The following is a 16,525-nucleotide window of genomic DNA, read 5'->3' as shown; positions in this document are numbered from 1 at the left end:
TCTTATGTTCAGAGGGATGGGCTGAAGCAGATGTCCAGAGAAAGCAAGTTCCATATGCTAGAAGCCATCACAACAGAAGATCATCCATCTGCCCACAAGAAACTATGGTGGAATTCCTTAAAAGGCAGATGATGTCACAATGCAAATACCTGTCTAGGAGGAGCTTTTGTATGTTGTTATTCTTTAGTCAGGAGAAATTAGAAGAAATCCAATTCACAGAAAATGAGGCTTATCCCAGGCTGGGATACAACATGGCATAGTCATGACAGAAAGAAAGGACCTCAGCAGCAGAGGAGGAAGAGGCTCCTGATATTGAAAAGTGTGAATTCAAGTATGCCCCAATGTAAGTGGGCCTTTAAAAATGATGGATGTTGAAACACAAAACTCATTGACCCTATCTCATTGTACCAGTTACTGTGTTGCTGAGCTGGCTTGTGTAATTATACAGAAGAACCTAATATTTTATGATAGCCAATAGGGAGGGAGAATGGTGGGATCTGACATTTGACATGTTACCTTACAGGTTTCAATCTCCTGGGCTCTGTTCTTGTCCCAGGTGCTGAAAAGGTTAGATAACTGAAGCATGCCTTGCCTTTTGATACCTCCACCCTCTCATGTATCTTCCAGCCTGTTTGGTTTAAGGGAGGCAGGAACAGGCCAGCTGCGGAAGCTGATATCCGGACAGTGCTGTGCTCTGCCCAGGGAGGGGCACGGGAGAAGGTCCTTATAGAGCTGGGTAAAGTGGTAAAAAGATCAAGAAGGGGGCAGCATATATCTGAAGGTTAGGGGATGGGACCGGGACGTATCTGAGGCAGGTTCTAGTCCCAGTTCCGCTGATTTGCTGCGTGACCATGGTGCCTGCCCCGGGCCGTGTCTCCGTTTCCCCATCAATAAAATGGGGGTAAGGATAGGAAGGTGCTGTACAGAGCACTGTTTGGGGAGCTCAAACGTTGTCTCCCTCCCCACGCAGGGCAGGCGGGCTGAGGCGGCTGCTGCTTTTCCTTGGCAGGCTGCCGCTGCTTTCCCCCCGCCCCGGAGAGGGGGGCATCCAGCGGGCAGCTGAGGCCGGGGCCCCTCCCCGGCAGCCGCTCCCCGGAGAACTCAGGTGGCGGGCTGGGGGGAGCGCAGCAAGGAGCATGCGTGCTGGGACGGGGGGAGGGGGGAGGCGGCGGCTGTTTATTTGCAGCGGGGCAGGCGGAGCCGCGGCAGAGCGCGAGCAGCCAGCAGCGGCTCGGGCTCCTGCCTGCCCCGGCGGCACCATGCTAGCGGCGCTGTCCGCCCGCGCCCGGCAGGAGGAGGAGGATGCCCCGCGCCCGCGAGGAGCCAGCCCAGCAGGATGGTGACAGCCTCCGCCAGCGGCAGGAGCCGGGACCGAGCGCCGCTGCAGCCGCCGTCCCCGCCTTCTTCTCCTGTCCCCGCAGCCGGGGCGGCTGCTGCCGCCGCCGCCGCTGCTCCAGCCCGGCCCGGCTCCGGCAGCTCCCTGGCCGCGGCGCTGCTGCTGGCCGGGCTGTGCGCCCTGTGCTACGGCAGCTCTCTGCGGGGCGAGTTCGTGCACGACGACGTGTGGGCGATCGTCAACAACCCGGACGTGCGGGCGGCGGCCCCCTGGGCGGGCGTCTTCGCCAACGACTTCTGGGGCAAGGGCATGGCCGAGAACACCAGCCACAAGTCCTACCGCCCCCTCTGCGTCCTCACCTTCAAGTAAGTGCCCCGGCCCGGCCGGGCGGCCACTGCGCCCTCCCGGCGCGCCCGTGCCCAGCTGCAGCCTGGCGCCTCCTGCTGGCTCCCGGGGCGCGCGAGGGAGCCCTGTGGAGCCGTGGCCCCGCTCCCGGCCAGCCCCGGGCTAGGGGGTGGGCAGAGGCGCGCCCGGGGTTAACCCTGGGGGCTTTGAGAATGCGGAGTGCGGCGGCCTTAGCCCTGGCGGCGCCAGCGGGGATGGGAGCAGGCGGGTTAGCCGCGCATCCCCCGGCGACTCGCGGGGTGCAGCCGCCAGGGCGCCCCGAGTGGAGGGAGGGCTGGGGCTGCACCCAGCTGGCGGGTTTCCCCGTGTGTGTGTGGGGGGGAAGGGGGTATATAGGGGGAAGGGGAGGTTACTTGGCGGGTGGGCCAGCGCGGGGGCGCCTGTGGGTCCGCACTGGGTGGTGGAGGAGGAAGCGAAGGGCTTTTCGGGGCTTGCACCCTAGCGAGCGAGGCGGGGTTCTGGGCGAGGCGAGGTTCTGGGGCACCAGAGCTGCCCGCCCTGGCCCGGGCATGTTTGGGGCTGGGAGGCGAGCTTCGTGAGTCAGCGTTTCTGAAGGGAACTCGCGAGCAGTGCAGACCCCGGTGGGGTGGGGAGAGAGGAGCCTAGCGGGCTGCCTTCGCGTCAGCACCGGGGCCGCTGCCTCAGGTTGTGCCCGGGGCTCTGGCTTCTCCAGTCCGACTGGGGAGCGCTGAGAAGGGGAAACGCTGGGTTGGCATCAGAATCTGTCTGTGGGGAGGGGACTCGTTCTCTCCGAAAGGCAGGCAGCTCTAGGGGAACAGCTGTCTGGTGCACCTGCCAAGAAACCCTGAAGTTCCTGCAAAAGCTATGTGGCTTGCTGGGTCCACAGCATCTGCAAACCCCCACCGGTTATTCCTTGTTGGTTGGCTTTGTGATCATTCAAGAAGGATAGAAGAAAAACGTTTAGGAAGTGCTTTGTCTCTGAAATGATCATTTAAATGTTAAAAGAAAAGGAGTACTTGTGGCACAAATTCGTTAGTCTCTAAGGTGCGCACAAGTACTCCTTTCCTTTTTGCGAATGTGGACTAACACGGCTGCTACTCTGAAACCTGTCATTTAAATGTTCTAATTCCTGTTCAACCCTCCCTTTAAAGAAACCACGCCAACTCTAGTGCCTTTTTGAAATCTCCTTTTCTGCAGTAAGAAGAGGGGCTTAACATTTGTCTAATGATCACTTTCAGCTACACTTCTGAGAGAAATATATTAGCAACACTTTTTAAAAGAACCATACTTCTAGGGTCTGCCTTAAATATACTACTACATTTCTTACTGTCTGACAGCTGCAGCTCTCACCTCAGTCACTGACTTCAGACTCAGACAGCTATTCTGCATTAGATGGCCCTTATGCATGACATGCAGAATAGGCAGAGAACGTTTTCTGTTACAAAAGAAAGAAGACAAGTTGGGCAGCAGCTGGAAAGTAACTGACAGTTGTGCCCCGCTAATCTGGAAGGGAAAGCTGCCCCACTTTTTAAAAAGGATAGCAGATGGAGTTAGTATAGTGCATGCAATTCATGTCCTTCTGGTTATCTTACTCCTTTTTTTACTGTGTTTTGATGAAACCCTTGATAATATAAAATATTTGATATATTGTAGTAAATAAAACGCATTTTAAAATTGAGGGTCATGAACTTTCAGTATTGCTATGAGAAGACTTATGGGTCACACTTTAAGGTTTTGTTTATAAATAATTTATAAGCATGTTCAGACATAAGCAGTATGTGCTATCGATGGCTATAAGCACATAAGTGGAAGGTATTATACATGGTTATAATCAATTTGTTGACCTGTTGGACTCTAAAAAATAATTACAGGATCAAATAATCATTTATAAAAAATCTGCATGAATTGGCTGAAAATGGAACCTTAATATAAAGTGAGACCCATTAATGAATACAAAATTTCTTATTTTTATTTATAAAAAGCTGGGAGTGTTCTTGGTGTTTTACAGGCAGGTCTGAAGATAAGAACCCTGCCTTGAAGAGGCGCACTGGCTTTGCATAGGCAAAACCATTTCTACATGGATCCCCATTGACTTCTTTGGTGGCAGGATCAGCATACAAGGATCTGATGGCAGCATAGGGCCTAAATTATATGAGATAATTAGTGAAGTGCTTTTGAACTTTAACAAAGTACCTGAAATGAAATGTTTCAGTATGCATTTTTTTCTTTGAATCTGAACCAGCATTTGCTTATACTGTTTAATTTAAAACATATTTAGGATGAAATCATGCTTGATTTAGCTATGCAGGTAGTTCTTTTGGCAGTTAGTTGGACTAGTTTTGTTTGCAGGATTTGATACTGAAGTATATTCATTTCAAAGTGTTTACTATACAGTTTTAATTTGATCGGTACCTGGGCTGGTTGTTGGATTGGGAAGGAATCATTTTACTTCTTTGATACTCTGACTGCAGAGTGAAGACTAATTCAACTCAAAGGCCTAAGTAGCCTCTGTGGGACCTTTGTGGTCCCCCTCCCCCCCACCATTGCCAGCAGTAGGGGAAGAGGAGGTTGACGGGATCTGAGCAGAAGTGGGTCATCTGGCCCCACTTCCTGAAAACTGTGCATACAGGACTCTCACCAAGTGGTACTCCACTCCAAGTGTGGAATGCATGCTCCCTGCATAAACATCCAGTCTCCCCCTTGCTCTGCAGAACATCACTGGTTCCACTGCGTAGAGGCACACTTTCCCTCTGGAGCAAGGGGTGGATTTGCCCTACTGGCAATAAAATGCTTGATAGAAATGGACCTTTTTAGCAAAATGGAAATGAAAACAGCATCCTAATACACTTTCCAGAGATGAGAGCACTTAGGATGCTTAAGAAAATGGTGCATTGTGAATATTTGCAGATTAGATTGAAGTTGGAATGTAATGGCTGAGCTATCTATTCAGCCACACTATGTTGTCTAAGTGAAGATCAAGGGGTTTTAACAGTAGCCAGACCCTGTGTGAGGCACCATTCGTTATTCTCCTCTGGAATAAAGTTATATTTCCAACCATGGAATTTGTTCTATTTGTTCTGTGCACACAATTCAGAGACCCTATGGATTTTGGATTATGTTATAGCAAGATTCAAAAGAAATTTTTTGGGATTATATCTGCAACTCTTATCATAATATACCAAGGACATTTTATTCTCTCTCTTTTTCATCCTTTAATAGCCATGCCTTTTTGTAGCTATGAAATCAAGAGGAACAATTCAGGATGCCCTATAGACTTTGAATTGACACTGGAATGAAGTCTATGACAGCGACTGCCATGTTCTGAAAATGATTTTGCTTGAAACCCCCCCCCCCCGCATCCATTAGAAGAATTTTAAAAGGAGAGTCCTTAACACAAAACCAAGCAGTTAAAAATGTCAAATGAGTTCAGAAAGACTAAAATAAAAGATTTTAAAATAAAAATCTTTAATTTCAGAATACAGTTAAGTTACAGATTAATAAATACATATGGATATAATTTATTCTGTGTGTGCTCTCAATATGAACAATGAGAGGAAAGTTGAATGGCCTAGATTATTAGAACCTTGAGCTAAAAGTAAAATATTCACACTCTGGGTGCATTTTTTTGTGTCTGGACATGAGCAAGCCAAAAAACCCACAACCCCCACAAGAAAAAAAAAAACAACAACCAAGCCCGCCTGCAGCCCACCCCATCCGGAATGTAAGTTCTTGGCTTTTTTTTTTTTTTAAAAGAGGTTACTTAGCTGAAATATACTATAGTTCATTCTCTCCCTCTCTTTCCTGCCTTAAAAACAAATAAACAACCAAAACAGTATAATGTGTTCAAATAAGTGTGTGTGGGTGTGTATAATTTCCTAACAGCCAGTCCTTCAATTCATCCTGGGCTCTTAGAAAGCACCCAGCTTAAATATGTTATGCCTTGTCACTGGTAACAGAGGTTCTGTAGACCAGTTATGTCCTCACTGACACTTAGGTTACACCCTTGCTTCTCATGTATTTGCACAATGTTGCTGATTTGGAACTTCGTAAACAATACTGTTGGATGTGAAAGACAAAATAAAATCCTCAGCTCACTCTCTCAACTGTTTGTTCTGCAAGGCCAGTAACCAAAAAAAATCCAGTAAAAACTTGCTTTTGTCACTCAGATGGCTTATGACTGAGACAGCAAATCTGTGGAGTAATAAGGTAACACTTTTATATAGTCGTCAGAGTAGAACTGTTCTTTAAGGAGCAGCACTAACAGGCTTGGAAAGAAGTCTCTTCTAAATTCAAGAGATGATAAAACAAGTTTCAAAGGACATTAAACAGATGTCATCCTGTTTTAACTTTGGTTTGGTGAACACAGCCTGTAAGGAAAATGAAAGGCATGCCCCTAAAGTCCATTTGAAATCCTATTAAACCAACGAAAGGCTCACCCTGTCACAAGATGGAGAGGGACACAGAAATCACATTATTTGGGACAAAAGATCGGGGGAAAAAAAGAGATTGGAGGTGCATTCACAGGGTCAAAAAAAAAAAGGTTCCAGAGGGGGACACTCAGCAGAGAAACCTCAAAACACCCATTTCTCTTAGGAGTTAGCGGAACTCTTCTTAGATGCATGAAGGGAACAGAAAAGGGCCCTGCAATTGCAGACAACCCCCTGTCCTGCTTCTTCTTCCTGGCCATCTTGGCTAATGCCAGGAGGAGATAGACAAGGAAGTCATGGGACTTTCTGGATCCATGGATGAGGAGATGGACAGCCTTGGAGACTGACATTTTCTTCCCACAGAACTGGTGTAGAAGAAGGCAGCAGTGCATGCTTCCTTCACACCAATGTTCCTTTACCCTGACTTAGAGTGATCACTTCCTTAGAAGAGCAGTTAAATCTTTGCTCATTCATTCACTGGTCTTTCTGCTGAGATGCACCAACAAAAAGGCTAGTAGTGGTGGCTTTTGGGACATGGACACTTGGGAGTTAGACTGAGAACATCATCTCTTTTCACAAAGAGAACTGTATTTGCTGTCAGCAACAGCTAGGAAGGTGTGATCCAAGGCCCACTGAAGTCAATGGAAAGATTCCCATTGACTAAAATTTCCTTTGGATCAGACCTTTAGCAACTATGAACCTCTGGGTTAGATTTAAACAACAGCCAAGAGGTAAGATGTTCAATAATCCATTATCAGCCCCTGCCACTGTCCAGTCATCTACAAGTAAACCCTTCTGTTTTCCAGGTGGATAGGTGGGGACAATGGCAGTGGGGTGGACTTTAAGGTTAAGGAGTTAAAAATAAAATAAAAATGGAGTCCCCAGATTTGATTTGATTTTGTTTTACCTTTGTAACAATGTATTATTGTGTTACAGTTTGACACCACACAGTGAGCTGTAATTTATAACACTAAATACTCAGGCTCCCAGATATGACGTCTTGCTATACAATCATTTCATAGCAGTGCTACTACACTTAGGATTATGTCCGTGTTCTCTTTACACATCCTATTTCGGATGTTTTTAATTTGACCATAAAAATCAGTTTCTGAACTGAAACTTATTATACAAGACCTGAAATGGATGCACATTTTAAACTGTTGTTCACCAAATACATATATATTTAAGAACGTCCATTCTGAGTCAGCCCAAAGGTCCATCTAGCCCAGTATCCTGTCTTCCGATCATGGTCGATGCCAGGATCCCAGAGGGAATGAACAGAACAGGTAATCATCAAGTGATCATCAAGAAGGGTTTCTTCAGGTATGTTGGCAACAAGAAGAAAGCCAAGGAAAGTGTGGGCCCCTTACTGAATGAGGGAGGCAACCTAGTGACAGAGGATGTGGAAAAAGCTAATGTACTCAATGCTTTTTTTGCCTCTGTTTTCACTAACAAGGTCAGCTCACAGACTGCTGCGCTGGGCATCGCAAAATGGGGAAGAGATGGCCAGCCCTCTGTGGAGATAGAGGTGGTTAGGGACTATTTAGAAAAGCTGGACGTGCACAAGTCCATGGGGCCGGACGAGCTGCATCCGAGAGTGCTGAAGGAATTGGCGGCTGTGATTGCAGAGCCATTGGCCATTATCTTTGAAAACTCGTGGCGAACGGGGGAAGTCCCGGATGACTGGAAAAAGGCTAATGTAGTGCCAATCTTTAAAAAAGGGAAGAAGGAGGATCCTGGGAACTACAGGCCAGTCAGCCTCACCTCAGTTCCTGGAAAAATCATGGAGCAGGTCCTCAAAGAATCAATCCTGAAGCACTTGCATGAGAGGAAAGTGATCAGGAACAGCCAGCATGGATTCACCAAGGGAAGGTCATGCCTGACTAATCTAATCGCCTTTTATGATGAGATTACTGGTTCTGTGGATGAAGGGAAAGCAGTGGATGTATTGTTTCTTGACTTTAGCAAAGCTTTTGACACGGTCTCCCACAGTATTCTTGTCAGCAAGTTAAGGAAGTATGGGCTGGAAGAATGCACTATAAGGTGGGTAGAAAGCTGGCTAGATTGTCGGGCTCAACGGGTAGTTATCAATGGCTCCATGTCTAGTTGGCAGCCGGTATCAAGTGGAGTGCCCCAAGGGTCGGTCCTGGGGCCGGTTTTGTTCAATATCTTCATAAACGATCTGGAGGATGGTGTGGATTGCACTCTCAGCAAATTTGCGGATGATACTAAACTGGGAGGAGTGGTAGATACGCTGGAGGGGAGGGATAGGATACAGAAGGACCTAGACAAATTGGAGGATTGGGCCAAAAGAAATCTGATGAGGTTCAATAAGGATAAGTGCAGGGTCCTGCACTTAGGACGGAAGAACCCAATGCACAGCTACAGACTAGGGACCGAATGGCTAGGCAGCAGTTCTGCGGAAAAGGACCTAGGGGTGACAGTGGACGAGAAGCTGGATATGAGTCAGCAGTGTGCCCTTGTTGCCAAGAAGGCCAATGGCATTTTGGGATGTATAAGTAGGGGCATAGCGAGCAGATCGAGGGACGTGATCGTTCCCCTCTATTCGACATTGGTGAGGCCTCATCTGGAGTACTGTGTCCAGTTTTGGGCCCCACACTTCAAGAAGGATGTGGATAAATTGGAGAGAGTCCAGCGAAGGGCAACAAAAATGATTAGGGGTCTGGAACACATGAGTTATGAGGAGAGGCTGAAGGAGCTGGGATTGTTTAGCCTGCAGAAGAGAAGAATGAGGGGGGATTTGATAGCTGCTTTCAACTACCTGAAAGGGGGTTCCAAAGAGGATGACAGAACGAGGAGTAATGGTCTCAAGCTGCAGTGGGGGAGGTTTAGATTGAATATTAGGAAAAACTTTTTCACTAAGAGGGTGGTGAAACACTGGAATGCGTTACCTAGGGAGGTGGTAGAATCTCCTTCCTTTAGAGGTTTTTAAGGTCAGGCTTGACAAAGCCCTGGCTGGGATGATTTAACTGGGAATTGGTCCTGCTTCGAGCAGGGGGTTGGACTAGATGACCTTCTGGGGTCCCTTCCAACCCTTATATTCTATGATTCTATGATCCATCCCCTGTCACTCATTCCCAGCTTCTGGCAAACAGAGGCTAGGGACACCATCCCTGTCCATCCTGGCTAATAGCCATTGATGGACCTATCCTCCATTATTTATCTAGTTCTTTTTTGAACTTTGTTATAATCTTGGCCTTCATAAAATCCTTTGTTAAAGAGTTCCACAGATTGACTGTGCATTGTGTGAAGAAATACTTCCCTTTGTTTGTTTTAAACCTGCTGCCTTTTAATCTAATTTGGTGACTAGTGTTCCCTCTAATTTTTCTCACCCATGTGCGGAATGAATTTTGTTATGTGCACCAATATGTAGGTGATGTGTGACACATTACCTTCATATCAGTGCACATAACAAAATTCATGTGGTGGGGGTGGGGCTAAGGGGTTCGGAGTGTGTGTGTGGGGGGTGAGGGCTCTGGCTGGGGGTACAGGCTCTGGGGCAGGGCTGAGGATGAGGGGTTTGAGATGCAGGAGGGTGCTCTGGGGAAAGAGGATTCCCCCCAGATCTTTCTCCTCACAACAGCACCTGGACTGGCGGGGAGAGGTGCCTTTCCCCGCAGTGGCAGCTCTGGGGTTGGGGCCGTGGGATAGGTGCCCTTCCCCTGGCTGTGGCAGGTCCGGGGCTGAGTTGGGGATGTGGGAGGGTCACCCCTTCCCCAGCCACAGCAGGTCCCGTCTGGGTGGGTTCAGGCTGCTGCATGACCACACAGCTTAAAGGGAACTAAGTTGGTGACCCCTAGCTCTTGTGTTATGAGAGGAAAGTGAACCAGAGTGGAGTGTTTAATATTTAGTAGCAGATATTTGGTGCTGTCTTCATTTATTTCCTTCTTCCTTCCTTTCCTTAGGAGGCTCAGCTTTGGACCAATCTTTCCTCCCAGCTGGAGGAGCCCTGTCAATGCTTTCTGAGTACATTAAAATGAATTATGATTGGTGGCGTGATTGTCTAATGGCATTTCTTTGCATTCGGCCTCCTGTGTTTTGGACTGTTATGCCAAGGCTTCTTTTCCCCCCTTTTAGTTTGTCTGGCTCTCACTTGTTACACTGTCACCACCAAGCTGAGACTGGACGTCAGAGCTGAAAGATTATGTAATAAGTTATTTCAAATTCAATTAAAAATTCTAACATTAATCTGGTTTGAAGTCTACCACTGATCATGCAGAATAACTCCAGTGTAATCTTCACTAGTGCTGTTGCTGATGACTGATCTCTGTGATTGTGTCCTTTGAACAAGTTTTGATCCTGATCTTCTTTCAAGTGAGTAGACAAGTAGCCTGATGGGGCTGGAAAGCATCTACTTTGCTATACATAAATGTCCACAGCCATTTGTTGTGGTTTTGATCTTATTTAAGAAAAAATTTAGAGGTAGCTTCTGATGATGTGTGGTGTTGCCGCCTTCTTCATAGTTCAACACTTCTATAAAGTATTCTACTGTATTGTCAATTTGTACATTGCCACAACGGGTCAGTTTTTTTAATTGCTAGGCCACTATGTGAAGTCAAAACTTGAAACCATGTGAATGTTGGTTGCATTAGTTTGGTGAATGTCAAAAACCGTCCAAAGTTTCTGTTGTTTTTGTCTGTGAAGACCCAGAAATGTTTGCACATTCATATTTGTCACTCCTGATGAACCATACCTCCATAGCTTAGTAGAAACTTCTGTTCTTCTTCCCTAAAACAGAGCAGAGGTGAAGGGGAAAGTGTTGTTTCCATTGGAGTACAAATTTCAGTACCTGTCTGGTATATGGTAGGTGTTACATTCAAAGAGGATCAGTGGCGGCCTCCAGTTATAAAAGGCTGAAAATGTGGTGGTGAAGAAGCCCTTTGGGGCTTACACTCCACTACACTCAAAGTAGAATAGCACTAAGGAATTACTAGTACAGAGTGTTCTACACTAGAAAAAGGATATCTGTCTTCCAACAATAGTGCAACTGCATCAGTGCTGGCCACAGTGTATATGCTAGTAGGGCTTGGGCATTTTTTGGTTACTGTGGGTTTTCATGGCATGCTGGAGGAAAATATTTGAACCCTGTCTAGTTAACACTTTTTAACAGTTGTTAGCATTGGTGCAGCTGGACCACTGTTGGCATACAGGTGCACACTTTTTTTTAGTATATGGTAGATGCATTCATAGAGTTCACTCAACAGGTTCCACTTTATAGTATAGTGAAATCTTGCAGTAGCATGCCTCGTTGGCATTTTCAGATATAATTTCATGATTTATGTGAAAATGTAAAGAAAATGGAAAACCAGAAAAAGCTTAATTGCTCAGTTGGCCTCCTGTTACATTAATTTGTAGAAATATATAAAAGCCTGCATCTAAATCTCCGTCTCTCCAAGATTTGTAATGAACTTTGGGATCCTATAACTGAGAATTTTCATTAGGAATTATTTGCTGTAACAAATGATCATCATTCTGCTATGCATTTCTACTTCATACAGTGTTGTATTTTTGTCAGTCTGTTGAAAATAATAAAACAGATTAAACTAAACACAAGCTGTCCAGGGAAAATAACAAGGTCCATAAAAACACACACTCTCCAATTATGGTTTACAATATCTTTAAATCATGAGAGTTTTATAAAAAAGAAAAAGTGGAGTGGGTATTTGTGTGTCTAAATGGATTAAAAAGCACTATGTAAGTGCCAAGTGGTGTTAGTGCTTATATATGACAAAACTAACTTTGAGTTTTCTCAAACAAATTCCATTTTTAAGTCACTCTCATGGCATGATTAGTCCTATTAGTTCTGTGTCAAAAAAAGCTAATCTGCTGAATTCTATTTAACTTTGGAATGTTTCATGGCGATCAAGGCTGAACACTGAGGTCAAAAGTTATGAGCAAGTAGAGGGCTATGCAGATTTTTCTGTTTTTCCCCATGAAGGAAGGAGATGAACAGTAGGATTCATGTGCCTTCATCATTCTGCATGGGAAAGATACCTTTTCCTGAGGGCTAGACTGTGCTCTTACCTATTCAGCTCGACAGGGCCATAAGGACAAAGGTCCATCCTACACCATACAGTAACATGGTGAGCTGTAACTTACAAGGCTCACTTACATGATAAGGGATCCTTTTGAAACTGTCCCCAAACCAAAGGGATACACCCTCTCTAATGATGTTCTTGAACAGATCTTATTACACTAACAAATCAAGGAATTTCAAAATTAAATGCTTTTTTCTTTTCCTTCTGTACATGGGTTTGGCCATGGTTTCTGAGCAGTGTGTGACGCTATGAACTATATATGATGCAATACTTAGACACAAAGGGATGAGTTGAGGCCAGAGTCTCTGCTTCAGCATGGAATTATCTTGGAGCTCAGGTCTCCTTGGTGAGGGAATACCCACACTGGAGAGTTCCTACTCATGAATTTTCCAGTGAGTTCTCCCATTAGGGATGGGGTGGGTGGCCATTTCCCCCATAGAAGATTCTAGCAGTTACACCTCCTCATACTTGTGGATTGACCCCCCACCCCCAATCTCCTGGAGGCCCTTTGTTCTTCAACTGCTGTTCACCAGTACCTGGATGGCATAATCCCCCACCTGACAGTCACCTTTGAACCTCCTTCGAATTGCAGAATGGGTAGCCATGTAAACTATTGCAGTCTTTAGCTGTGATTCTGCTTCCATTTAGTAGACTGGCAAAGCACCCATTGACTTCAGTGGTGAAGGATCAAGCCGTATATTGTCAGTAACTTCCAGTGAGTTCTCCTATGTATTTCTTCAAGAGGGGAGAAGAATTAGTCAGAGCTTTGGCAGATGAGCTGCTCTACTCCAGAGCCCCAGGAACAGGTGATCACAGAGATCCTATACAGGGTCTTCTGCAGGGTGGGAGGGATGATACCATGGTTGTGGTACTCTTTCTGTGTATCCTCTCTCCAGATGTGTTCCCTTCTGCATGTGGCAGCAGCCTGGGGGACCCTTGTTTTTTATCATCTTAAATTTACCTATAGGTTCTATACAGCTAAATAGCCTAATCTGAAAAGGGCTATTTTCCTTTGGTGGTGGTTGTATAATGCCTGTTCCCTTCCCTGGGGGTGGGGGTCACTTACTCCATGCAGTTTATCATCATTGGAATGCCATTAGGGGACACGTTCCTTGGCTGATGAGGAAAAATGGAGAGGATCTGGTTGGCCCGAAGACACCGCTTCCTTATTGGAGTCCCCTTACAGAGCTCAGCCAAGGAGAAGCCAGGGTTGGGGAGCTATCTTTCTAAAATATATGCTTTAGCTCAACCATAGAAGTTATAGTCTTGATGTAGGAATTCTGCTGAGTCAGGTTCTCTGGCTTGTGATGTGCAGGATGGTCAGACTCTTAGACCCTAATGTTCTTTCCTAGCTTAAAAAAAATCTATGGAAGTATGACATGAAATCAAAGGTTTCTCAGTTGAAGGCCAGTCTACAATTGGCTAAGTCAGAGAGAAACCCTCAGACACCTGTATGCTACTGTTGATTGGGGGTTTCCAGGTGCTTCTTTCCATTAAGCTGGGGGTGGAGAGCCCCTAATTTCAACTGGAAGTTAATTTCAGAGGACTCCAAGGATCTGTCTTTTAACCCTCCCTCACTTTTCTCTCCCACTTGTTGAGCTATGCACAGTGGATACTTAATAGTATAGTAATGCCTAATGCCAAAAGTGAAGAGAGGACTGGACAGAGGCTAGGGTCTGGTGGGTTGTGAGGGGAGGCACTTTTGTTAATTTCCCCATTCCTACTCTGCAGCACTCTGCTGTGGAGTTTTTTGGCTTTACGTAGGAGGTTGCCCTTACCCGTGGCCAGTAGGTGACCCTACTGTGTAGCCTTGTGAAGCTTGCATGGCTTGGAAGACCATGGATGGATTTTTAGCGGATTGAAGTGCTATATTTGTGCACACATAGTGTGTATAACAATCACAACCACTATCAGCATTTCAAAAGCTTTCTTGTGAGATTGTTTCAGGACAAAAGAATGTTTCCTTCACCATTTGGCCTAATTTGTTATGACAAATAATAACCTTAGCAGGAATGAAACAGTACCTGCACATTTTCACATTCAATGTTCATGGACCACCAAAGATGGCAAATTATAGATGATAATGCACGTGCGCACGCGCACACACCCCCATACTCCTACTCGGATTTTACAGTTTAATGGAAGGCCTATCCTTGTAGTGTTTTGTTTTTTAAAAAGGAAAAGCCAGACTATTAGGTTAAAAGAAAAGGAGTACTTGTGGCACCTTAGAGACTAACCAATTTATTTGAGCATAAGCTTTCGTGAGCTACAGCTCACTTCATTGAATGCATCCAATGAAGTGAGCTGTAGCTCACGAAAGCTTATGCTCAAATAAATTGGTTAGTCGCTAAGGTGCCACAAGTACTCCTTTTCTTTTTGCAAATACAGACTAACACGGCTGCTACTCTGAAAATTATTAGGTTACTGCTTTTTCATACGTAGCAGCTACTCTAAGGAAACAACATGAGGTAAATCTCTCCTATTGTAGGCCAGTTAATGCTTGGCCCTTTGCTGGGCATTCAGTGGAATGGATACAAGGAGCATTCCCTCCCCAGTGTGTGCTCTGCCTAACGGTCAGGTGCTGGTGTACCTTCACTGAAGAGAGTGCAAAGACTACATTACCTACTCCCTTGGGGGCACATGGCTCCCATCACCAGCACTGTCTCATTGAGTGGGAATGACAGATGGCGGTGGGAGACAAATACCTCCCCATGAAGGCACGCAAAGCAGGCTTGGGGATTTCAAGAAGACTGCCACTCTACAATAGAATGCTCTCTTGGGGCAGGGCAGGACTGCCCCCTTGCTCTGCTCTGTGCATGACGAGTACCATTTAGCCCTGCGGGAGCATGCTGCTGCTGTATATTTTAGACTGAAATTTGGTTTGAATGTATTGTTTACTTTTTTTCTCATTTTGTGATGGTGGGACTGGGGGTGGGAGGGCAGCTTGTACCACAGGCGAAGCTCAGGGCTGACATATCTCACGGGGGGGGGGAGAGGGAAAGGCTTTATTCAAGAGTTCTAGATCATTCACGTGAATTGAAGTCCTGTCAAAATATAGCTGCATAAAGCATTACTTCAAAGTCCAGGGTTAGGTTATGCCAAAGTTGTATTTTTCCCAAACTCCTTTAGCTCAGTGATTACCTCCAAAGTGTTCCCGAGGGAACAAAAATGGAATACACAAGTAAGACTCCTTCCCTCTTAAAGTTAGATTGACTGGTCAAAATGCAGCCTAGGGTAGATCAAGTTCTGTCAGTTGTAAGCTGTGCATATAGAAAGTATTTATAAAAAACATATGTTGTCTGGGCTTTACAAACATGCCAATTCTCAGCTGATTTAGAAAAACCAAGGTGTTTACATAGTAATAACAAGTCAAGTGCATTGCTCTCAAGCCATGTAAACCATGGGGAACTGCAGTCTGACCCTTAGTAAAAGCAAATATAGGGATTGTTGCCCCTTAATGTGTGGTTTAGTCTACATGCAAAATATTTGAACTGATTTTATTGGGTGTCATTTCTTTTGTTGTTTTTTTAATTCCAACTCTTTCTTGTTTGTATGTGATGTCTAGGTCAGTGTTTCTTAACCTTTTGGATACCAGGGACTGGCTTGCTGTCTTCCTAAACTGTGTCAGGGAGATCTCAGGGACAGGCGCCGGTCCATGAACCAGTCGTTGAAACACTGATCTAGAAGACATAACCAAATGGACAAATTTAATTAGAATTAATCATTTTGATTCTATTTTCAACTGTATGTAAAACAACCCTGTTAACAACTGTTAAATAAGTTGGCGGTAAGTGCAGTGAGGAGACAAGTTTATGAATATCTTGTGAAAATAAATTCTTAGCAGTTAGTCACTCTTTCCTTTTGTGGCAGCCACAGATAATGAGTAGTGCTGCTCTCTCATCAGGAGAGAACCTGATGGCATAGCAACTAATGTGTCCTGTCACTGAACATTCTGCAAAAACAATTTCTGATGGTAGAGGGGTTCCTGTTGCATCTGGATTCCTGGTGTAGACCCTGATTCAGCAAAGCTCATAAACTCAGGCTTAAAGTTAAACACTGGTATTCCTGTTTGACTTCAGTGATATTACTCACATGATCTAAAGTGAAACAGGAAACTGCTGAATCATGGCTTTAATTGGTCACATGTGAAGATATCAATCAGTTTTTCAAAAAAATCAATCTTAATGGATCCATATCATAAAACTACCACATAGCTTAGATTTCTGTGGAAAGTGCCAGTGTTGAAAGGGCACAAATGTTACAGCTTTCATGTTGAAGTGCATGATTTATCCTGGGGTAAGTATGTAAAGCACCTATCTATGAGATGCTTAGCTCAA

At 45.3% G+C, this 16,525-nt stretch overlaps 1 protein-coding gene across 3 annotated transcripts in view; it reads left to right on the top strand.

Moving 5' to 3' along the window:
- Window positions 1-1,175: 1,175 nt before the first annotated feature.
- The window catches only part of TMTC1 (transmembrane O-mannosyltransferase targeting cadherins 1), a 179,519-nt gene continuing 164,169 nt past the window's right edge, over window positions 1,176-16,525 (top strand). For 2 of the 3 annotated variants that reach the window (XM_048829284.2, XM_048829264.2), the window contains exon 1: window positions 1,177-1,701. In XM_048829284.2, coding sequence (XP_048685241.2) covers window positions 1,337-1,701 — 365 coding nt within the window. In that variant the 5' untranslated portion in view covers window positions 1,177-1,336. Of the gene's footprint in view, window positions 1,702-16,525 lie in introns of all 3 variants that reach the window. The other variant, XM_048829275.2, reaches the window with a different exon arrangement.

This window comes from Caretta caretta, chromosome 1 (assembly GCF_965140235.1).
Source record: "Caretta caretta isolate rCarCar2 chromosome 1, rCarCar1.hap1, whole genome shotgun sequence".
Lineage (NCBI taxonomy): Eukaryota > Metazoa > Chordata > Testudines > Cheloniidae > Caretta > Caretta caretta.
This window is presented reverse-complemented; position numbering and strand designations above follow the sequence as displayed.